Below are 25,403 nucleotides of genomic sequence, written 5' to 3' on the forward strand. Positions count from 1 at the left end.
GCTTAACTCATAGCTTTCATGCAGTCAGTCTTGGTAAGATAATAAATTAATTAACCTTCGGAATGATGAGACGTCACAAAAAATAATTGTAACCTTATGGCAAATTTTAAGAATTTTTCACATTGCTATTTTTAAGGCTGATTTTAGCCAAAATAGTCCCCATGGAGGCAGTCCTCCATTTTATAAAAACTCAGTAGTTTTTTTAATTTTAATATATAAGTTGAGAGCCTGGAGAAGTTTTTGACCGACCTTAGAACCACGAAGTCACCCGTTCAGTTTTTTAGTTGAAAGTGGAAAATTTAAGTCATAATTTAGAACGTAAGTTTTTCAGTTTACACCAAGATTTTCATAATTTTCATTAAAGTTACGAAGCCAATTGTTTTTAGCAAAAAAGTACAACTAATGAAAATTTTGTTGCAATAAAAAAAACTCCAATAAGTTTTTCTTTTTTAAAAAGAAAACATTTAATCGTTCAAATCGAAAATTCAGAAAAATATTCATAACTCGTAAACTATTAAAAATTGCGGAACATACATGGGGGTGATTCGGATACCCCAAGGGTGCTCTATCTCTGGACCTCCGCTTGACACTACTTTCTAGGACAACCTGTATATTATATATGAGATATCTGAACTGAGACAATATAATTCTCTTTGCTTTGACTCTTCAAATGTCTCCGGAGTAATCACATATAGAGAATATAATCACTACGTTTTGTAATCATTTTGACGTCCTTTGGTATATAACTTTTACATAACATATTTGATATTTATAATATCTATTTTACAAACATCTCAAGATATCAATATCTAATTTAGTGTAATTTAGGAAATGGGCAAAAATTGAGTTATATTATAAATTGTGTTTATTGTTTTAAGGATGGCTGAAGAAGAAGGTAATCATTATTGATATAATATAGTCAGAGGGCCTCATTGCAGTTTAACTAAGAGTAAAAAAACCGTACTTAGGAACTTATACGACTTATAAAACTATCCTTCGATTAGATCCACCGTAATTGCAAAAAGACATTCGTCCCGTAGTTAGAATAGGGCTCTGTAATTATTTTACACATTTATTTTCTGCATATTTAGAACACTAGGTTTTGGCTAAGTTTTATAGTTAAACTTGTAAGTATTTGTCACGCAAAGATACTTACTAACGTTATACGACAATTATAAAGTTTAATTAAAAATGGTAGGAAATACAAAAGAATAATAGGTGAAGGAAAAATTTGGCGATTACCTTTTCACGCCACGTTTTAAGCGTTCATTGAAATGGAACCGACGCGAGATCTCAATGTGTGACATGAATCTGTGTCGCGGATAACAGTGGTAGATACCGCAAACCAACAATCCTAATATGCTTAACGATGTAACAAATACATTCATTTTTATTTTCATTCGCGAACTACGCATATTTATTTAATGTTTTTGTTTACTGAAAAATTTGCAGTGGATTGCAAATGTATGAAGATCATCGGCCTTTTAGACGATGAAAAGTGGCTTTATTGGCATTATAAATATCATCCTAGCCCTGGATTCTTGGCCTTGGGAGATTGGACAACAGATCCTTACATTTGGCTGCATTACGTTGAAAGCGCAGATGGTTTGCTCGCAGATGATGACGTACTTAGGTAGGTACGACTTGTTTTAGATTGGAGTAGGTAGTACAAGGGAATAAAACTAATATCTATTCGTTTATTCCTGTCGTCCGCCACATTTTAAACTTAATCAGATTTTAATTAGTACTTACTACTTACTTATTAATAAACCAACTCGCCTGTTCCCGATATCCTACAGACGAAACAATGGAAAAAATACTGTACTTGTTCTCCCCTAATGAGCGAAATTTGAAACATTCTCGTCCGCCTCTGGTAAACAACAGCAATATAAATAATCCTATCTACCTACTAGTTTTACAGTGTTTTCAAAGTATAAGTAAACAAACTAAGTAATAAATACACAAAGTATGTCGATAATATAAGAAGTTCTCTATACTTCAGGAGTACTAACGCTCGTTATTGGTCTATACACGATGTGCAACGTTATTTCCTTGGTGATCTTCACTGTGAAAAGCTTCTTTTTACCTACCAATACCCGAACTTACGAATGCCTACTCGTCTTGGCAGTTATTTTTGGAGAGCAAACACTGCTATGAAATTGCCATCTCATTTGTATTTAAAAGAATTTCATAGATCTCTAGAGACAACTATGAAGGTAGGTACAAGTTATAATTGTCTTATTCATATTATAGCTACACACTTACTTATAAAATTAAGGATGTGCATTGTGACAGTTCTCAAAATAACATGTTGGGGTTGGGAGCATATTAATACTATCGATTATTACGTACTTACATAAACTTATGTTTCTCCTAGAACCTAGAATTATCTACGAATAAATACTAACCCAAGGACCAGCCCGGAATGTAGATTAGACTGTTAATTTGATATTATAAAAATTTCCATTTCAGAAAATAGAAGCTAAGCAGATACAAATACACCGTTTACTTCTTTCGGATAAGTTGATAAAATTAGATCGTCTAGACGATTTTAAAAGAAAAACGTTTCTTCGTATCCTAAATAATGTGTTAAGGTAGTTCCTTGCTCATTTCTGTATTCCTAAACTATTATAGGAACATAGATATAGATAGGCCGTAGGTAAGGTGCATTGGGGTAAGACCGTAATAGGTCCCACATCGTATAAAAATAACATGCTGTTCTGTTATAATTTTTTGTTTTCTGACACCATTTCCTGCGATTCATCATGTTCCCTACGTTCCTCTAGTTCGCATGAGTGATTTTGATCAGTTTAGATCAGTGAGGAATGGTTAAATTTTCCGAAAGAGAAACCGACACTATATATAAGTACTAATATGCATAAATGCCGTTTCAAATCGTTCTAATGATAATTAGATTCTACATAAATTTTACATATGTACAGGGAAGCCGGTGGGACTCGGGATAATGGATTTTTCGCCACTGATTGAGTATTATTTATAAAAAAGTTACTTTAAGCATAAATAAAAAAACACACACATATATAATTCATTATATGCTCTATAGTTTTCAGGATCAATTACAACTGGTGTCATTAGAGAACTTGCGCTGTAAGCGACTGGAAGGTGTTCGATTAATCCAACAGTTGGCATGTTTTAATGCTGAATCACTTAAATATTTATTTCTATGGAGATTTGTTTTACCTAACGAAAACCCTTTATTGGTTAACTATAGTTACATAACTGGTACGTATTCTTATATTTATACCGCATAAGACATTTTTAAAATTAAATTAAATTTTATTTTGTACAAATCAGTTAATCATTTCTTATCAGGCTATACCTAGGTAGGTATCTACTCTATTTGAAATCAGCGCCCAACGCCACTTCAGTTATAATAACTCAAAAATGTTTTACAGTGCCTCAAACATCTTCCCATAAACGTCTATGAGCTCTTGGATCTTTTAGTGGGTTTCCAAAATGTATGCAATCCTATTGGACGAAGTTTCAAAGTGAATTGTACCTATTAGGCAAATTGGATATTACCTGTAGCAGGCCAATTACCGCGACATTATTGTTTTATTAAGTACTGCCCATTCAGTAGCGTGCTCCATTAGGGGAGACCTAGGAAGGTTGTGACAATTTTTACTTAAATGAACATATCTCAAGAAAGAAATATACCACGATTATGAACTGTATGCCTCATCATAGCTCAGTCCTTACCGTTTTTAAAACAGTCGTTAAAGTAAATAAAAAGGTATATGATTTCTGAGAAAATCCATGAAAACTGAAACTACTCCCTTTGTCACAACTCTCCTAATACCGAGGTAAGTTGTGACAGGTACAAAGGTAAGTTGTGACAGCTGTGTTTCTGGATTATATTTGATAGACAAGGAGATTTACATACAGGGTCATTTTGACAACGCTTTACTAAATGAAACCACATACTCATCTACTTGGAAATAACACTTTACAGTAAGTTACTTGAGCCGTAGATGTAAAATAAAAAGTATAAGTTTCGAACAAAATAAATATTAATTAAAAGCAATTCCAATTTTACACGTCCTAAAGCTACTACTACTACTCTAAGAGAATTCGTCGCAGCGGCAACATCATACTTCCAGCCAGAAATACACCCCCATACACGCCATATTCGCATTAAAGTACAAAATGATCAAATAATCAGATAACTAAAACCAGGATTACTCGTAAAAATATTAGTTATTAATGTGTGATTTTTGGCACAATGTCAGCAAAGATGAAGACGAGTATGTGGTTTCATTCGCAATGGCAAAATGACCCTGTATGTTTTATAAACAAAATAAACATTTTTTTTTCATAAAAATACTTTACTTATTTATTGACAGAATTATAAGAACTACAATAACATGAAACATTAACATAACAAGCATTAAATCTTTTGTAAGTATTTATGACATATTTATGAGATCAGTCGTTTTAAATTCAGTCAAAAATATTAATCTAGTCTGATAAGCAAAAATAAATAAATGACAGACATCGCAGCTCGCCCCCAGTGCAATCTTCGTGAGACCAGCCTCTGCATTTCAGACACTGGACCCACTTTGCATTTGATCTGGCACTGAGCTACACTTCTACTGCCTTCTCATTTTGTGCCAACATAAAGGCAAAATACTCTAAATACTTCCCGTTTCTTTTAGCCCATTATTGGATGCTGCACATGTCAATAAATAATCGCATAATATATTTTCTCCGTCTTCTGTAAATAACGTATGACTGATATAACTCATAGACGGAGCCACATCAGTTGCATTATCTTGAAAAGCCTTTTTCTTCTTAATAAACCTATGTAAAGACATGTAGTTGAGATTGTAAGAGGATGCGGCATTTGGAAGACTTTGACCTCTTATTAGCAACTTCTTCAAAGGCCAATTCATAAATATTGACACTAGCGAGGCCCATATCAGTCTTTGCGTGTAAATATACGGCATTCTAAAACAAAAAAATAGATAATTCAGCATTCAACATTAAACCGCATACCCAAACAAGTTCCTAACAAAAAAATCATTTTAAAGACGAATTTTAAGTACCGCATATTTTATAGTCAAAGTAGGGTGTAAGAATTAATTAAAACAAACGAATTTATACATATAAATAAAAAAAACATTGCAAAAAGCATGTAAAACAAGGTAATCAGAAAATGAACTTAGCCTAGGAGAGTTGTGACACGCTGTCACAACTTTCCTAGGTGCCAGAAATCGTGACCTGGTCAAAATAATATTGCTTAATTTCGAAACAAGATCCAAACACAAAAATACAGTGCCATGCTTAGAAACTTCATAAACCGCAAAATATAAGAAAAAATGCAAATCCACCAGAACATAATATGTATCGATATAAATACAATCAAAATTTTGATATAAAACTTACTTTTCAGTTTTTTTTCCATGCAGACGTCGTACTTACGAAACCGCTGGCCGTGCGCCACTGGCGCTTACAGTATCGAGTAGCGTTTCTCTAAAGAAGCAATCGTGCGCTGTAGCCAGTTCCCTAACGGTCGGAGGTTCTGAGAAATCGTCTTTGTCACAACTCTCCTCTGTCACAACCCTCCTAGGTCTCCCCTACCTGTCAATCACGTTTAATGAAAACTTTGTCGAATTATATTTAAATTAAAAAGAAAATGTCATATTCAATGACAGTCATAGTCATTTTGGTTTAACGTAAAAATAAAAGACAAAAATATCTCAAATTTTTTACTAAAAATATAAACAAATACATTAAATAAGAAAACCATAATTACAAATAATCATAAAAATGATTAACTGTGTTCCGTTACTAATATTATGTCCGAGTTTTAAGCTTTTTTGCTTTCTGTTACCATGTGCGGCTTTGTTAAGCATGCTAGGCGTTTATATAGGTGGTCTATTTTCTCATTATAATCTGCTTGCTTACTCCAAGCTAAACGCTATAATAAACGAAAATCCTCTTTAACTAATTGTAAATGTAAACACATAGTAAAACATAAAAATATTTAAAGCAGTAATTAAAAAATATATACCTAAATAAGCCGCGCTCCTCAGCTGCGCTAATAGGTATGCCAAAGAAAAAAATAACCGCGTTCCTAAGCAACAGTTTTGTCATTATAACAAAATGTCTACTGATGAAGAGAAGCAAAGAATAGCAAAGCTTTTACAAAATATTGATATACAAGAAACTAAATTGTCAGAGCGGTGTTCGAACTTCATGAAGGAACTCCGCCAGAAATTTATTAAAGAAATCGAAGGAGAAACTAACGAGGAGGTGACGAGTGATTACGTTAACCCATATATTGTAGATGCTCAACTGCTGGAAGAAACAGAAAACAAACTACGGCAACTAAAATTGGGGAGAAAGTAAGAATTTTCACTTGCATCCTACTAAAATCTAGATGATATTATAATATACGCAGATACTTACCTACTCTATGTAGAATGTTTAACATTTATAATTAGGTACCAAAAGTTCGAAGATTATATAGACCGGACATTGGAAGAATGGTCATACAAAAATTTTGCGCCTAAGTGATGGTTACTCAATCTACTGTGAAGTAGCAAAACATCAATGTATAATAAATACGTCATATTTTTTCCATATCATGATTTGCATATTTTTAATGCGAATGTTAGCATATTTTCCGTAAATATTTTATTTTGTATTAATATCAAAGGACATGTTATGGACATTTCAAATAAGACAGCGACTTATTATCAATTGGTAATAACTTTGGAGCAAATATTTGGCTGATGTCCGGTCTATATAACTAACTATACAGGCTGTCCCAGAAAGTAGTGTCAAGCGATGGTTCAGAGATAGAGCACCCCTTGAGGTATCCGAATCACCCCCATGTATGTTCCGCGATTTTTCATAGGTTTCGAGTTATGAATATTTTTCAGAATTTTTGAGAAATTTCGATATGAACGATTAAATGTTTTTTTAAAAAAGGAGAAGACTTATTCAAGATTTTTGTATTGCAACAAAATTTTCATTAGTTGTACTTTTTTTCCTAAAAACAATTAGCTTCGTAATTTTAATGAAAATTATGAAAATGTTGGTGTAAAGTGAAAAACCTACGTTCTATGAACTAATATAACTTAAATTTTCTTCTTTAAATTAAAAAGCTAAACAGGTGACTTCGTGGTTCTAAAGTAGGTCAAAAACTTCTCCAGATTCTCAACTTCCATATTCATTAAAAAAAAAACATTGTCCTACATGGGGGCTATTTCGTCTAAAATCAGCCTTAAAAGACAGCAAGGTGGAAAATTCTTAAAATTTGGCATTAGATTACAATGACTTTTTTTGACTTCTCATCACTCCTAAGGTTAATTAGTTTGTAAACTAACCGAAAATAACTGCATGAAAGCTATAAGTTAAACATTTGGCATATTCTTGTGTTTAAGTTCAATCAATTTTATATGATTCGGTCTCGTGGTTTAAAGCTTGTAAACGTGGGTGTTACTCTTTTACCTGTGATTACAATGGGCCGAGGGGATAAGATACCGAATTATTGCTATCTTTTTTTTATAACAATGACATTTCTATAATTCTAATTTGTCATAATCATATATCTATATCTTAGTGAAATGTAATTTTTGACAGACGACCACGCGATCATGTTGTGTTTGCCTGTTTAATATCACTATTTTATGTTTTTTTCTTTTCTCATGACTGAATCATTGTAAATGTAGGCGAATGCACGCTGTACGCCGTTATTTATTGATTGGATTTCATCTTATCCCATGTTTACGGTGATGTGCGTGCATTAGCTTACATAACTATTTTCACTATGTACAAGAAAGTCGGAAATAAATACAAAAGAAGTACTGAACAATTGATGACAAAAAAGAAAGCCCGGAGTTTCTTTCTGCCTTTCTTCTTCGGGTATTCATCACTTAGGTAGCTAGTGAAAGGCTGGTAAGTTAGCTAGGTTAGGGCTCATGTCCTCGCCGGTGAGGATCGCGACGCGTTACCCTTCTATTTCCCCCTACTTGCCAGCCCGAGCTGGTTACTTCGATTTGTACCTTGTCGTTATTATTAATTTAAAATGTCTATAGTTATATAAGTAATAACTATAGACATTTTAAATTAGGGTTATAAGTAGTTGTTTAGAAATAATAATAATTATTCTTATGCTATGTTTTGACGTATCATAAGTGCAACTTTGTTCGCCTACGTGATAAATAAAGTATTATTTTTTAGATTTTAGCCAAAATAGCCCCCATGAGGGACTGTTTTTTTTTAATCAATATGTATATTGAGAGTCTGGAGAAGTTTTTGACCTACCTTAAAACCACGAAGTCACGTTGTTAATTTTTTTTATTTAATTAAAGAAGAAAATGTAAGTTATAATTCATAGAATATAAGTTTTTCACTTTACACCAACATTTTCATAATTTTCATTAAAGTTACGAAGTTGATTGTTTTTAGTAAAAAAGTACAACTAAGGAAAATTTTGTTGCAATAAAAAAATCTCGAATAAGTCTTCTACTTTTTTAAAAAGAAAACATTTAATCGTTCAATTCGAAAATTCTCAAAAATATTCATAACTCAAAAACTATGAAAATACGCGAAACATCCATGGGGGTGATTCGGATACCCCACGGGATGCTCTATCTCTGAACCTCCGCTTGACATTACTTTCTGAGACACCTATATAGTATGTCTTCGATAATTCAATATTTTTAGGGCTAAAAAACAGTTTAGTCGATGCACTGAAATAATATCACCAGATCCTAATAAACCTTGGAGAACACATTCCAATAAAGAAAAATTACTTTGCATCGATAATGAATTGAAAAGACACATTCAAAAAGCAGGTGATATGACAGAACCGCTCTCTAAAGAAGTTATGGAAAATTTGGTCAAAGAATGTCGGGAACAAAACAATGACCAACCAGTAATAACTACTCGTTTGAGGGAAACTGTTGATGAAGCCAAAAAGAATTTACCAAACTTCCAGTACAAAAAAATATGCAACACGACTGCTACAAAACTGCTGCACGATGCTCACTCTATTAATACTATTGATGATAGTTGAATCATTTTGATACCGGCAAAAGCAATTATAGATTTCGTTTTATAGGCACCAAAAACGTATTGGTAATTTTTTTTTTCATAAATAAATTATTACATGTGTTGTAATGACCTAAGTAGTTTAATTGATTTATTATTCCATTATATTTAAGTAAGTATGGACATCAATTATTAATGTAATCACTTACGTTGAAAATGACTATGATGTATATGATAAAGGAAATATGAATACGCAAATTTAATTGATATATTTATCTACGTTAAACAGTACATACAGCACCAGATCTTGAATTTTTTCGAGTTTGGGTAAATTTTGGAAAATGCTCCTCCTCCTCCCCTACCTAGTTTTACCTTGTCATCATCATATTATCATTTCACACCATGAGAGAAACAACTAATTAGTGTTTAATGTATTGGACATCTCAGGAGTTTAAAGTTGCGTTTATGACAAGTCGTGTATTCGTCTGCCAAGTTTTAATTTGTTGCCGTCTGAATTCACTGCCCGGGACATAGGCCCCAACTTCACGCTATTAGATCTGCTGTCTGATGGATTATAGTTGCTTGGCAAAAATCAAGCTAGAGATATAACAAGTCGTTCGATCCATCTGTGTACTCAATACATTATGAACCACAAGTTTTCTTAGCAGGATTATTTTCGGGAATAACGGATTTTTTTTTCGTACATGTATTGCTTCAGGGAGTGGTCAATATATACCTCGACCCGACACTAAACAGTGCTTTCTGCGTAGTCTGGCACAATTGAAAAACCTCCGAATTCTTGCTTTGGAATACTCACACATTGCGGATGGCTCGGGCAACGCTTTACTTTCATTGTTACCTATTTTAAAAAGAACTCATTTCCGTTTACAGGCAAGTATACGACATTATTACGTTAATGTAGATTAGGAAAACAATGTTAGTCGTAACAAATAACTCGTATTGGTTGATCCTGTCTGTCGGCGGATTTAAATAAACGATCTCAATCTTTATCTTCGTTTGGATCCTGAGAATAAACCAATAAAAATGTCATTTGTATGTCAAAAAATTCCGCTTCCAACAGGTCGACGTGGAGATCCTTGGGGGAGGCCTATGTTCAGCAGTGGACTTCCTGTGGCTGAGATGATGATGATGATGATGTCAAAAAATCCTTAAATTTGATTCATCCATTTGCGCGATCGATTGAATAAAACGATTGGGATCGTTTATTGAAAATTACGATATGTCAATAGAGAAAATATGGTACATTGGTTTTGTGTGACGACATAGATAATTATTTAGTCAGTCATTTCTAAGAGTAAGTAATCAGGACTCAACCTGTGTGATATTTCGATATTAAAAATACATTTGAAATTACTGTAATTGGAATATTGGCCAATGGTATGAAGATAGGCATAAATTAAAACTGTGAGCTTGCCACCTGTGACATTGCTTTGTTTGTCAACAGCCTTCGAGCAGTCATAACAAAAGCCATGGCTTATAATATGACTGCTCGAGGGATTGTTCAGTATAGTTACAATTGTTGCAAAATAATACCATGTATATTTTTTTGTGTCTGTTCGTGTCCTTTGTTTTCTTTTCCACTTGTTTCTTATAAGAAAAGGCACGCTGTCTCTACTTAAATTAATTTAAAAAAAATCATTAATCCTAAGTAAATAATTAACTGACAGTAAGTAAAGTATGAATAAATCGTTACATATTTAACTTAATTAATAACAATTTGTCACATAGATAGACCAAGATTTGGTTAGCCAAAAATTTATTTCGGAAAATTGCACATTGGGATTCTACTCTGGAAAAGCAGTTTCATGCGGCCCACCCTTGAGCAAAAGCTGAAATTATTCAGAAACTACCAAAAATATTGTTTACTTTCTGCAGGGATTAGTTAAAAATCAATTATTTGAACTTAGACGTGGCAATATAATAATACCTAAGTACATATGTGTATTAATTTTAACAGTTGATTTGCCGTGAAGACCATATTCCAGGTCATAATGATGCGGCGCTGGGTGGTGGCGGTTATAATATACCGGACACAGCTTGGAGAAGAGTGTCAATAGTTTGCCCGGATCTTTATCTTCTCATTGCTTTTTGTATGTCATTGTTTTATGTAGATTTCTATAGAAAAGTGCACTGCGCAGTAAACCATCACAATATCTATTTCTAACCATAACTAACATTGTGCAAACTTTGAATGACGTTGTTACCGGCAATCTGTATACCTAATCCTGTATTTTATACAAAACCTCAGCAATATATAGAATGCCTAAACCGTTCAGGTAAACCTAGACATAATATACAATATTGTATACGCGGCCGGTAATGTGTGAAAAAAAGATTAATGTTTAAATATGCATATCTAACTAAACATTTCCCATATCAGGGTTTATATGAAATATTTTTTTCAAATCCTAAAGGGCTACCCTAATTCGTCTTAAAATTCTATGATAATATCTAACGTGTTTTATTTTTCCGTCATTTTATAGGTAATTATTTTGGTTAACATTTCTGCTCGTTTGGGTCCTGCAGTATATAGGGACCTGTGTTAACAATTAGGTACATGCCTACCTACACGTTTTTACGCTAATCTACTGTACTAAATGTTTATTCGATAATTCAGATCTTATTAGAGACTACGATAACGCAAGACGATTTTTATCACCAAGTATACCTCTCAGAGAGATTCACCTACAATACGGCATAGATCTGACAATGAAACAAAGGCAAGACTCGGATACAAGCTGTTTCTTTCGTCACATTGGATTCTATTTCGCCAATAGCTTAGGTAACTAATTAATATGATATAAGTATGTTATTTTGATTAGTACCTACTTATATCCTGTTTCTTAACCTTCATGACATCATATTTACTGTCATTAATTCTGCTTCTAATAACAGTGACCGTCAGCATTCATCAATGGCGATTTGCAACATATCCGCTGCGGCGAGTATTTGAGCTTATGCCCCATTTGGTGCGCTTTTTCTACATTGGCCGAGTGCAAGATGAAGTAGATCTCATAAGCATGCTTAACTTAGTCTCTTGTGGTGTCTGCGATAGTTAGTATCCTCTACCATTTGAAAATCAACGTAGATACCCACTTTATTATTCTTCTCAGCTGACAACCAGTTCTGGCGCTGCCCCTGATTACGGTGCAGTGCTCATCGTAAAACACGCAAATGCATCCTACGACTGTAAAGATCGCAATCCTGCATTACTAAAAATATTGTTAACGAAACTTATATTCCTTTTACCCGCTACTTAAAAGTCGCGAGCAAAAGGAAATGCGGTCGAAGCAAAAAAAATCGTGCTTACGAAATATCCGAGTGGAAGCTGTAGAAATTTATGATCTTGCTAAGAATAAAAGAAGATATGTTGATAAGGTGAGCTGACTGCCGATTTTCACTAGTTGCTACAAGAAGAAAAAAAAGAAACTTGGATTAATCTGCTATTTTACTATTCCAATAAACGTATTGGTCAATTATATGCTTACCTTAAATGGCATGTTGAAAAACACTTTCTCTGCGCATTATAAAATCATGTATCTTGCGTTATTTCTTCCTTACATATTAAACAACATTATTATTTTAATATCAACCTACATATTTTTTTACAACTTATAGAAATTTTGTCATCAGTGTGTTTCAAAACTGTGATTACAGCTTAGTTTTATTTTCAGAATTAAAACACCTTAAAATTCAAATACAAGATGAAGACTCCAAACGAGAATACTGGAAGAACGTAGTGGAAAATATAGTTGAAAAATACAAAAATATTATGAATTTATTGGAAATAAATTATTGCATTAATGTATACAAAAATTAAAGTAGGAAGTACTTACCTAATAAACAACGATCTAAAGGAATAATCATGATTGTTTAATTAATCCTCTAAATTTAAATACTATGAAAAGGAAAATATTAAGTATACATTTACTTCATTTTTTAATATAAAACCAGTGAAACAGAATTCCCAAATCAATCGCATAAAGAGTAATCATTCATTTAATTTATTTGGAAAATATCTGCATATTGTGGTAGGTAGAGATAACGTCATTTTGTATCTGAAATCTAAATTAGAGTTTGAATCTCAGAACAATAACAAACAACAACGCTAGTTGGTATTCTATATATCGATTTTAAAATTCCAAGAATCAATTTTTTTCGTCTTGTGAGCATAGCAAACTGAAGCAAAATAATGTAGACCAGTATTGTAATAATATCAAAAAGAGAATCCAGTAAAATCTAGTTTGATAATCGCTAATTCATAACAGTCCTTTTAGAAAGTATTCGATTACTATTAATGTGATGATGGAAGGGACTGGTATCTGCTGTAAAAGTCATAATAATAACAAAATCGGCTTACAACAGAACAAGCTTACCGTTTTAGAAAAGATTAATCGAACGTACATACATATCTATATAATAAATACTCAATATACTTACTTGAAGTAATATTTGTTCAGAAAAATAAGTTGTACTCTTTTAAAAAATATAAAAATTTTGATCTTATCGTCTATTTTATTTCATAGAATTATTTTTAATAATAGATTTTATTAGCAAAAATGCCCGTTAAATTAGATATTTATTTATGATTATTTTGAGATAGTTTAGCCTATGAATTTAATTTTTTTTAGAATGTTCATATACCCTGAAGTCGTGCTGAAATATCAATATTTTTTTAATAACAATATGAATATCGATACTTTCACATTTTCGACGTCTATTTTTCTGAGGTAAGCTCGGGAAGTAACGCCCGCCATGTTAGTCCATTGAAATGTGAGAAAAAATTCTAAAAATTTTCTTTTTTGCTCTATAACTTTATTTTGATACAGTTTACAAAAAAATACCTCCGACCAATCTTGTAGATGATCTTTTGAGGAAAATTCTTCCCTTTTTTTTTTATTTCATTCATTTAAAATGCTGTAACAGCGCTCCAAAGTTGACCGGGTTCGTCAATGCTCATGAAAATCCGGTCGAAACGAAATGTTTAACTCATTTTTGATTTCTTTTTTTTATTGTAAATAAGTATATTCTTACAAAATTTTTGTTAAATTCGTACAACTTATTTTATTCATTCCTAACTCTTTTCTTTACCATAGAAATTCGAAAAACGGGGAAAATTGATTCCCTTTGACAACTTTCGTTGTGTGCGCTTAGTAAACGGTTAAAAATTGCTATCCCGGGAAGATTTCATTATAAAAGTCACGCTATTATAATGAAAACTTTTAATAGCACGACTTTAACTAATACTATAATGGAAACTTTTTCCCGGAAAAAACTAGTACAAGTATGAAAAGTGTAAATATCGAAAACTTCGTTGATCTACACTAAGACGTTTTTATTACATAGATAGGTTGTCCGAGCTCAATATTGGCAAGACGAAAGCAAGGTAATTGCCCGACATTCACTTAGTTAACCTCCAACCACTGTCGCGGCTAGTCGGCTTACTAATATTTTGTATTTTTGTAAATAAAATGCGTCCTGTGTTTTTAGACGATGTACAAATTATACTCCAACTGTGAATGAAAAAAATCATTTCATTTCATACGTTAGTATAAATGCATTTTATTCGACTGTCATGGCGACCAGAGACCGATTAACTACATGGCCACGGCGCGGCGCGGCGGTCGACAATCGGGCCGCATCAATGCGAGCTGCTAGGGTTGTACAGTGTACAAGTATGTGGCTATAGTAAATAGTGCGCTGTTTTTATGTGCAATTTAGTTAGTCTATGACGCGTCTATTTGTCAATCGTCATTGGATCTACAAACCAGTCATGGCGGCGACATATTTTTACTCAGAACAATGACAAGCATAGAAGTAACACTATGACATTTGAGTGTACTCTGTCTTAGACAGCAAGAGATTTAATTGTGTTGCGATCCCTTCTGACAACTTATCGATATCGATAGATGCTTTGTCTATCGGCTATGGTAAATTCACAGACCTGCTAAAATAAACACTTTTCGGTCAGTCAACTACAAACCGTTGCAAATTGCTATTATAGATAAAGACTAACAAAAAAAGATATCAAAACCCTGATTTGGTATTCAAGTACCAAAAAAAGTCTGGGTATATAAAAGCACTCGGTAAAAAGCTGTTAAATTACAATAAACTATAGAACTACCGGCCAGGGCCGGAGCTAGTGGGGGGCATTGAGGGGCAATGCCCTACCTTAAAATACTAATGCCCTACCTTAATAATGAACTAAATTGTACATTACGACTCAATGAATATATATGGAGCAGCGGTTTTATTTCACGATTTGGAAGTTGGTCCCATAGTAAGTTATTCGTATTGTGGGGTGGAATACTTCTTTCGAGATTTAGGGGAATTTTGTTACAATCTGTATATTAGCTTAAAAATTACGTAAGTTAATTTACCTATTTTTTTTTTGCTCACTTACACAAGTTAAGGAAACCAAAAATCAATTGAGCAGATCAGATCTAGTAACATTTTTATTTCCGCTCTGCTTGTAAAAACAGTTGCCCTACCTTAAATTCAAGTCTAGCTACGGCCCTGCTACCGGCGTTCTTCGAGCTAAATTTTGTCCAATTTTCATTTGCTATTTACAGCAGTTTCCATGCCTTCCGAAACGTCATTTACTAAACACAAAATTGGTTTAGCATTTAGTTTATCAATTAAGAAAATGTTAGAAATTTCGTAAAGAATGGAAACCGCTGTAAGTAACAAACAAGAAATCGGCCGGAATTTGGTCTAGGAGAAAGCCAGTACGCCTTCTGTTCTTTTCTGACTTTCTTAGATATTAAAAGATACCCAAGAGGTGGGATTTGACAGAAGGTACTAAAATGGGACAGTAAAATTAAAACAGCGGTATTATTCATGTCACATATATTTGATGACTTATTTCAATGTTAATAAAACTTTGCCGAAATGCTTAGAGCAAACACGGTGCTGTTTTTTCCAATGCCAATTGGGACGAGCTATGGCAACGATCCATTTTTGCCTCATAGCATCATCTGTGGGGAATCTGCAATGAAACACACTATGAAAATCAGATAGTTTCCTCGACCCCAGCCTTCGCGCACGATTTCCAAGTGGCTTTTACCACTACACCACCGTATATTGAAACTAAAAGACAATTTATGCAAAATAGTAAACTACAATATACTAACATCTATGTTATCGACAGAATATGCAGCACAACACTATTGAACTCGACTACGTAAATTGGTAAAAATGAAAAATACTTAATAATTACTGTATCGAATGGCCAACAGCAGATTATAATATGACTACAGCATAATAAAGTATAATTAATAACGCTTTTTGCACTTATGTAGAGGGTTTAAGCAAATATATTGGGTTTTTTGTTTACTCACCGATGGAAGCTGATGATTTCAGTTTCATTTTCTTTAGGAGAAGAATGAGATTTACATCCCACAATAACGCAGGCCATTGCTTGTTCGTAGGGCTATATTTTATTTAAACAGCACTGTGTATTTATTAAAATTAACAACAAAAATATTACAAAACATGTAGCCACTTTTGAAAAGCACGCGCTGAAGTATAACGTAACTAAATTGTGTGGGCGCGTTTGTGACATTGTTTTGACATTGACAAGTGGGAACATTTGACAGTTTATTTCCTTTTTAATTCGGCATCATAAAGATGACCAAAGGTAACCATTTGATTATTTTAAAGTGTACGCAAGCCGACCTTAGCAACATAATATTTGTCTCGTTCTTTTCAACGGTTTTGGCCTATTTGAAAAAATAGGATAAGTTCTGAGTATTTTTACCTCAGAGTTCTTGCACCTGAGTCTTGCAAGTACTATTGATAAGAGTGTTGCCAGCATCCCATTTCAAAAATTTACTGAAAAATGCCATGTACAAACGTGTTTATTTCGTAACCAATACCTCAATAGAACCATATCTTTCCGGGGGACATTAGGTGCTATACAGCAGTCTATATTTTATTCTGTGTAAAGTGTACACTCTACACCTGAGTGACAGTTAATGGAGGGCGCTGCTAAATGCCCAGTGTTACAACAATTATATTAAATCCAGTTTTTTATTAAAACTTATATCATTCAATAAAAAAATAGGTGATATTTAGCCAAGTTCCTGCAGTAACATTATTATTTTTCTGCATCGCTTCCCAAGTATAGCGCATTTAATCAAAGATAAGTTGATGCAATTATTCATGATTTTGGCTTGCGCAGCTTGAGATTGCATAGTGTTTATTGGTTTATCAGTAGTATTCTTTTAGTTTACAGTTCTTGCACAGGACAAAAGTAGGGAAACAGTATTTGAAAACAAATTTACTTAACTGATATTTTTTTTCTTACGCTCAAAATGTACTATATGGCCCGTAGGTATATATTTTTTATGTTGAATCAAAAATATAATTAAATTTATAGTTTTAACGGTCGTAAATTAAAACAAAACATTAAATTTGGATTCATTGTCCCATTTTTTAGGAAATGCTAATTTCATAAAGTGGCAACACAAAAGAAATGGCGATCTCAGATTAATTTAAAGAAATATTTTAACGGGCCTCTTTTGCTGAAATTGAAATTGAATATACATAATGTATGTTACGGGTGACAGGGAACACTATTTGTTTTTTAAAACGGCTTAGGTAGTTTTTGCACACTTTAAAGACACAAACCGTAATTTTTAAACAATTTTAAATTTGGGTAGCAACAGGTGTAAACGCAGTGACAGCTTGTTGTGCACTGAGCGCGGGAGTTTGATATAGAGGAGAACAGTTTACCTCTATTTTCTTCGACTCGTTTGAACTCAGATTGAAGCTTTCAGGTATTTACCGTAACTTTTCATCTCAGCACAAGAACAAGCCCAAAGAGAATTATAATATATATGGAAGAACAAGCCTTTTCCTACTTTCAACTTTGACATTGGCAAAATCATTGTCTGCCAACGATGGAGCCACAATTTAAAAATTGAATTGAATTGAAGTATTAATTACTAATATTTTAGGTAAGTGTATAATATCAATTTCTATAAAAATATATATCTTAAAAGGTCACTTTAAAGACCATTATTGAGGTTTAGATAAAAAAATAAAAATAAAAAAAATACTTTACATGACCTTACTAATTTTAAACATTAATATTTTATATTAATTTATAAATGATTGTTGGCAACCCTGTTTAGAACCTAGGTTATAGGTACCTACTGCTTCTGAGTAGTGAGTACTACTTATCTATGTATAGTGGTTATATTCTCTTTGCCTATCTACGTAGTGTGAAGCGCGAGCAGTTGCATGGCTCGGTTATACAATGAGTGAGGGAGTGCGACGCAGTTCGCTTTCGGCGTTTCACATTAATTCATAACTTGCTAGGTTACCAGCTGTATCGTGTACTGTGCACGGCCGCTGGCCGCGCGCCAGTCGCAAGTCGTGAACCGTAGTTGTTCGTTAGCCACCGCGATCTCCGCTTATCACGACTCGCTGCTCGCAACAAAATATCAAATTAAATTTATTTGCTGGCAAGTAAACATGATATAGGGCGACTCAAGACAGTTTTTTGCCTATGCCGAGTTTTTAAATCAAAATATGAGGGACCATTTGTTATATGTACGCGGGATAAATCTTGGCGGCACGCTGCTTGCCGTTTTTTGAGACACAAGTCCGTTTTATCCGTAACACTGTGTGTAACTATGCAACAATGTGGTTTCTGCTCGCTGCTTTCTGGTTTATTGCGGCGAGCAATGTGCGTTGGAAGCCGACGTGGTAGCACCGAGTCCTACTACCGAGAGCTGGGAGACCAAGACACCCTGGTAACCGACACTGTTCCCTTCACTCACCTTCCAATATCACTTTTTTGGCACTCCGCACAATCTTTTCATTCATACCCATGGATAATTTTGATATCTAATGCCGATTGTCGATGTATTTACTTATTCATTGGATGTTTACCATTTTTTATAGCGGCCCACCTAGATTGGGACTATGTTTTATATATATAATAAGATAGTACTGGTTTTAGAGTGAAAGTTTATTTTCTCTTTACAATAACATACATTATGATTTTTGTCCCATTTGTTGATCGTAGCTGCTTGTCGACATTAGGGATTTCATATGTAGCTACTGTCTGTTTTTAATTTTGAATATAGTATTACTGTTGGCTATCTCTCAAGTTAACGTTTTGTTAGAAGTCATGGATTTAATACTGTAATGTAAAATGGGGTTCTAATCCCATTATTTGGTTGGTAAACAATATGATAACACATCTGACGGTAAATATTAATAAATATATCCTTCTAATCATATATATACCTGACATAAGCTAAAATAAAAGTTTTTAATTTGATTGGTAAGTAACCTAACAGTGCACAACAGAAGTTGTCTTAGGTCAGATCAAGAAATACTAAATAATATTATTTCCTTATAGTTTTGTAATTAGTGGCACAATATTTATTTTATGGCTCTTTTGTTTTACTATATTTTTAAATACTAGTATACAGTAATATAGTATTTCAATATAAAAGACAAACTATTGTCACAGATAAAAAACAATTCATATATAATACAAAAACAAAATTTCTACAAGCTTCATGACATATTTGAGTACAATGTATGTACATAATAGCTATATAATATGCATGTAAATATTATTTAGTGTATTACAAATAATGGACAGACATACAATGGAATATTAAAACATTATCCATTATTGTCCATCATATTATGTTATATAGGCACTTATATAATTTGTAAAATAGCATAAACAGTATTGTACATTCACATTCTCTTTAAAAAATCCATAAATAAGAAATGTATTGTTAAAAATGTATTATATTGTGATACGGTACTAATATTATTGTACAATAAGACATGGCATGCACTATATTCAGCAAATGATGATACATCATTATGTTATGTTACAAGATAATTTCCTACATTTATTTTCTTTGATTTTTTTAATATACCAAACAAAATAAAAGCATAACAAGAAACATTAGTTTACTTATTATATCTATCAATAGATTTGTATTCCAGTTAATTCAAATAATTCAATTTTTCGAGTAAATGAGCACTTGACTTTATTAGTTATTTTATAGTAATTACAAATTTCTTTTGCTATATGCAACTAGTATGCATTAATTATAGCAATAAAATATATTTCTGTTTTCCTCCTATAATGCAACCTAAGTAAAAGAATCATAATATTTTGTAATGGGGTCTGATATTGGCTATTGTGGTTACTATCGAAAAAAGCAATCAAACATTTTCAATAATCTAAATTATTTGATTCAAACCTATAAGCTGTCTATTTGCATATAACTATGCCAATGTGTATTGTCATTCTTGTTTTAAATAATATATCTGGGCAGGATTTTGTAACATGATTGTATTCGCGGCTGTGGACTTAAATACATTTTAGTATGATTGCAAACAATTTTTTTTTTTAATATTTGGCGGACTATACTTAATATAATATTTATTTATACTACATACTATTAAAGGAATGCACAACATTCTAACCTACTACACATATTAGATCATTGATTTAGGTTTATATAATACTTCACAATCACAATTCATCCTCTAGTGATTTCATCCCTTATTTTAAAAATAGGTTGCATACATTTTTTAATCGAAAGCTCATGTTTTTTCTAAGTATTTCTATACAGAGCTTACACATATTTTAGGGGCTATATTTGTATGTTTGATGATGCTTCTTGTTTTTAAAAGGTATTATTATAAGTTCCCTTTTACACATTCTCTGAAAGAGTGCTATAAATAAAACAAACATTATTTATACGTAAATATTATTTCAAAATACTTACCAAATTATATTCAGTTTTTTTTAAGAGTTCGGACGTCAGGCATGTTGTTGTAGAAACTAAGTATAATTCTTCACTTTTTTAAATTATTGTTTTTTTTTGTGTCGACCCCACGTCGGCGTGCAATAACGTAAATAGTGCTATACAAACATTTATCTCCTATATTACACTTTCAAGTGTAGTCATAGAAACAGATGATGACAATATGTATGTGATAGACGCAGGACGTTTTATATAAATAACAGGTTTCGAAATCATTACAATAAGCCTAAATTCCGTAGAGGCATTTCTGTCCAACTTAGGCATAATGATTGTCAAATGAAAGAAGGTAGATTAATCAGTAGAAACATAGTGGATACCTCATAAATCATTGAGCAGTAAAGGCGATCACCCATTAATAGTACTCGAATACTCTAGCGATGCTCTGCTCACCGCCTATTCACTGTAATTTTGATAGACTTTATCAATTTCCCTAGAAATAGGCCGTGTTTTATTAGGGTTCAATTATACACTTGTTGTGTGTCTAGGCTCTAGACCCCAAATCTCAGAAACGCGTAGAGGTATCAAGTTGAAATGTTAAATTTATCACGTCCATGGTCTCCTTCAGCTATAACAAAATCAAACTTGTAAGTCAACGCAATTAAAAGATATGACATATGTGACATATGTGACATATTTTTTCATATTTTTCTATTGCCCAATAGAATTAAAACCTATAGGATGCCTCCCGTTAATCTGTAAATTTGTAGTTTATAAATTTAGATAGCTTATTGACAAGTTTGTACGGAAACCTTTGTGCGCGAATTCAACTCACACTTATCCGGCTTTTATTTTAAGTTTTAAAAACGTTAAAGTTCCCGCATGAATTTACAACATTTATAATTTTTAAACAATCTATAAGCTTCTCCATAATTTAAATCGTTTTAAAAATAATAGCAAATTTTTATTTCATTAATTTACCAGAAAGCATCAATGGCCTAGTTGTGAAAGGAATGAATGTACGCAGGTTCAAAATCTAAGGCACACACTTCTAAGTTATGGGTGTATTATTTATCGCTTATTTGAATAGTGATGGAAGACATTGATACTAGTGACGATGAAGAGAGTATGTATATATATGTCTTATTAAAGCTTATTAATTGTTTTTTACCACAGTTTTAGGGTGAAATCTTATTTAATGAATGATTACTTAAAAAAAAGGCATTTATAATATGAATTTTTCTATGAAATGTTTTAACAAGTAATTGACGTATTTCTTTTTATTATAAAATTAGATCTTGCTCGCGGTTCCGCGAACTTTTTACGGGGAACAATTCCGTCATACATATTTGTCGATTAATTTTAGCCATAAATGGCTAAAAAAAAAGTAAAATGAATAAATACAGTGCACCAGCGCAGCGCCCGGAATAATTTTTCCCTGTTTAACCACATTTGTCATTGATCCTCTCCTCCTATTGACCATGGCGTAGCGTTATTTAGCTTATAGCTTTCCTCAGTAAGTGACCTATCTAACTACAAAATATTTTTTCAATTGGACCCAGTTCCTGAGATGAGTGCGTTCAAATAAAGAAACAAACTCGTGAGCTTTATATAATAGTATAGGTATAGAAATATAGATTACTTCATTTATTAGATAAACAATAAAACACTTTTATGAAATTTGACATATCACAAACAGTTGCGAAATCTTGGAGGCGTATCTGTTATCCACATAGCTAATAGCTTTAAAAGTTAAATATTGATTGCCGCTGGGTTCTTTTATGAGTTCTAAAGATTGTCAGGAAGTTTACTATATCAAGCGCCGTTAGATATCTGTATTTAACGGGATAAGTTGCATAAGCTCGGTGCAAAATGGCAAAAGTATCTTATATTACGCCCTTAAAAAATATATCGCAATTATTGATTTATAGATTACTTTAATTTTTTAACGTTTGACCAACCATTTCTACAACTGTTAACTTAAAATTTCAACGCAAATCGTTCATATGATACCTATTGTCTTTAAAATTTTTAATATTAGGATTAAGGCAAGTCCTTGAAATACATACATGGCATCAGTCATTTTTGGTTAATAGTAAATTCTATAGATGGCACTGTGTCCTCTTTAATTACACTAGTTTACAAAAAATGAAATGAAACTTATTTATGTAGGCTTTGGACGGTAGTTGAAAAAAGATTTGTTTTACTTTTCGTAGCACATCTAAATTCTAAGATATGAAGGTATTAATATTATCTTGAGCATCATCTTCAGTTAAATCGTAATTGTCTGTAACAAAACCATTGCAAAAGCCTACTTACATTAGTTTGTATTTCCGGTGTCAATATAAAATTTAGGTTCCTCGGGTGATTTACAAGAACTGTAGATTAGTCCTCAGCTCCTGGTATTAACTTGAGTTTACAAGGTGGATACACTAAGTACTATTGTTTTATATTTCTTTTCGTACACATTTTAATGTGCAACTAACACAATAATGTAAACATTTTAATAATTTAGTATTTACAAAAGCTCTAACTAAAATGCCTTTATTAAATACATTGATTATTCGTAAATCTTTTCATCCTCCCGCACGTAACTAGTGCGCCAAGTATGTAATGCATAATATATTGATAATGTTGAAGCAATATCGGTCAATGAGCTATCAGCCTAATTACATATTAATATGTTTAAGTACGCAACATTGCTGACATTGTGAAATGCATAATCTTATTTTTAACTTATCTATAATTGGCCTTTAATGAGGATCATTTATCACGGATGCCGTATAAAACACCATGTTACGTTTCCGATTCCGAATATTTGTGGCTATTGTTACTGAGGTAGTCCCATTAATTCCTCTGTGGTATTTGGCCGTATTAACCTTTTTTTTTATTTATTTATTTGAATGACGAGACGAGCTTGCCGTTCGCCTGATGGTAAGCTAAACGACCGCCTATAATAAAAACACCATCCAACACCTTAAATTACAAAGTATTGTTTGGTATTCCAATGCGCTCGCCATCTCGAGACGTGAGATGTTGGTTTAGACCTAGTACGAAGATATCTTTTTGTAATAAGGCGGAATATGTCCAGTAGTTACACTGGCTACAATGTCCTTTAAACCTGAACACAACAGTGACTACACACTGCTGCTTGGCGGCAGAAATAGACATCGCGGTGTTACTTACCCAGGAGCCTCTCACATATAAGGAGACCTACCACCATTAGGAGAAATAAAAGAGCGTAATGTTATTATAATTTATAATAAGTTTTGATGTTCTAATTGTAATACTTATACATCAATAAAATGTGAGCTTCCAAGTATTTAGATATTATTACACAAGCTTACAAACATTAAAAAAATACTAGCTTTATTTCTGAAGGTATTTTAAAAACAAATCTTATTTTTAGCCCGCGACATAGTACTTCCTTTTTTAATATGACGATTCGCTGTATGCTTCATAAAATTAAGGGTTAATTTTGTAACGATGGAGAGGGATTTAAGTTGGGCAACAGCAATACAATCTTTCATTATTACAATAAGATTTTAGAGTCATTGAAACATCGAAAAATATAACACATATCTACATTAAATACTATTATTTTATAGAGATTATAGTTTACAAATAGTCGGACCCCGATTTTTTTAAGGAAAGTGGTTTAAGAATCCTATGATAGGGTATTTAACTAATGGGTGTTCTCTACGTTTATCAAATATTGACCCTATAATTTCAAAAAGATAAATAGTCAACAAGTTATAAACAAGTCTTTGAATTTTGATAGAAGAGATAAATATTAAGAACTAGAAAATAGGCGCAATGTGCGCACGTGACGTCATCGGGAAAAACGATGCGTGCGAAAGAATGAGACGGAGCGCTATCCCCACTACGCTCCAAGTCCTGCACATTTCAATATTTGAAATATGATTTACTGCCTAATTTATTAACTAATTTTAGTTCAGTTTTACAAAAGGGGTTCTTTTTGTACTATTTTCTGTTATGAATAGAATAATGTAAAATATTAAACATAGTAATACAAGCTATTGCATTGGTGCCCTTTTTTTAAAAAATATCGAATAACTGCAGTTCCAAAGTAAAGTAAATTTTATATATTTTTTTTTACCATTTTCATAATATTCAAACTGATATATTTCGTAATTGTAATAAAACATATCTGTTTCTATGCCCCCTTCGTTTCGTAGGTCATGTAATATTCTGTAGTAGGAGACAACTGCCGTGGTGCAGTAGGCGACGAGTCAGCAGTGAAACGAAACACCGCAGGTTCTATTCGATAGTACACTGAGTTGTTTGTGGGATCTGCAAATATTTGTGTCGGGAATTTCAATACTAAGCTCGCATGTAGTAAGTGCTATGTGTATAAGTGTCAGAAGAATCATTTGCAAATTAGTAAATTATGACGAGTTATATTTTGCAATACACTCATTTCGCTAGTCATATTATTTAGCCGCACATTTGTAATATTTATTTATTTATTTATTTATTTATTTATTTAGCACTTTATATACAAAAGTATACAGGCGGACTTATAACTTTATTGTTAATAAAGATATTTAAATGTTTGATAGAATATTAATTAAATAACTAGTATAT

At 32.6% G+C, this 25,403-nt stretch overlaps 3 protein-coding genes across 4 annotated transcripts in view; all 3 read left to right on the forward strand.

The window, feature by feature from the left end:
- Positions 1 to 670: 670 nt before the first annotated feature.
- LOC115442899 lies at positions 671 to 12,908 on the forward strand. Of its 2 annotated transcripts, none has more exons than XR_005113258.1 (10): positions 671 to 895; positions 1,453 to 1,633; positions 2,003 to 2,216; positions 2,473 to 2,594; positions 3,065 to 3,243; positions 9,743 to 9,915; positions 11,003 to 11,135; positions 11,663 to 11,827; positions 11,941 to 12,423; positions 12,720 to 12,808. XR_005113258.1 is itself a non-coding variant. In XM_030168100.2 (10 exons), exons 1-10 carry the CDS (start codon positions 880 to 882, stop codon positions 12,863 to 12,865), a joined length of 1,488 nt encoding a protein of 495 aa, XP_030023960.2. In that variant the 5' UTR covers positions 671 to 879; the 3' UTR covers positions 12,866 to 12,908. The 2 variants fall into 2 exon arrangements, 1 of the variants encoding a protein (XP_030023960.2); XM_030168100.2 differs by having other exon boundaries at positions 11,941 to 12,099; positions 12,720 to 12,908.
- LOC115442900 lies at positions 5,811 to 9,157 on the forward strand. Its single transcript, XM_030168101.2, has 2 exons — positions 5,811 to 6,368; positions 8,698 to 9,157. The coding sequence occupies exons 1-2, from the start codon at positions 6,127 to 6,129 to the stop codon at positions 9,047 to 9,049; spliced, it is 594 nt and encodes a 197-aa protein (XP_030023961.1). The 5' UTR covers positions 5,811 to 6,126; the 3' UTR covers positions 9,050 to 9,157.
- Positions 12,909 to 18,218: 5,310 nt separating the features above from the next.
- LOC115442895 (dual 3',5'-cyclic-AMP and -GMP phosphodiesterase 11) overlaps positions 18,219 to 25,403 on the forward strand; it is a gene marked incomplete in the record, with an annotated part of 100,153 nt that continues 92,968 nt past the window's right edge. The window contains 1 exon segment of the mRNA XM_037443818.1: positions 18,219 to 18,806. Within this exon segment, the coding sequence (XP_037299715.1) occupies positions 18,687 to 18,806 (120 nt within the window).

Source organism: Manduca sexta, chromosome 27 (assembly GCF_014839805.1).
Source record: "Manduca sexta isolate Smith_Timp_Sample1 chromosome 27, JHU_Msex_v1.0, whole genome shotgun sequence".
NCBI lineage: Eukaryota > Metazoa > Arthropoda > Insecta > Lepidoptera > Sphingidae > Manduca > Manduca sexta.

What these genes read in the sequence shown, in the direction of transcription:
- LOC115442899 (XM_030168100.2), top strand. An exon ending in CTCTAGAGACAACTATGAAG is followed by an intron (nt 2,217 to 2,472) that starts GTAGGTACAAGT and finishes TTTCCATTTCAG; the next exon opens with AAAATAGAAGCTAAGCAGAT. An exon ending in CTATTTCGCCAATAGCTTAG is followed by an intron (nt 11,828 to 11,940) that starts GTAACTAATTAA and finishes TTCTAATAACAG; the next exon opens with TGACCGTCAGCATTCATCAA.
- LOC115442900 (XM_030168101.2), top strand. Translation starts at nt 6,127, where the DNA reads ATGTCTACTGATGAAGAGAAGCAAAGAATAGCAAAGCTTTTACAAAAT. An exon ending in CAACTAAAATTGGGGAGAAA is followed by an intron (nt 6,369 to 8,697) that starts GTAAGAATTTTC and finishes CAATATTTTTAG; the next exon opens with GGCTAAAAAACAGTTTAGTC.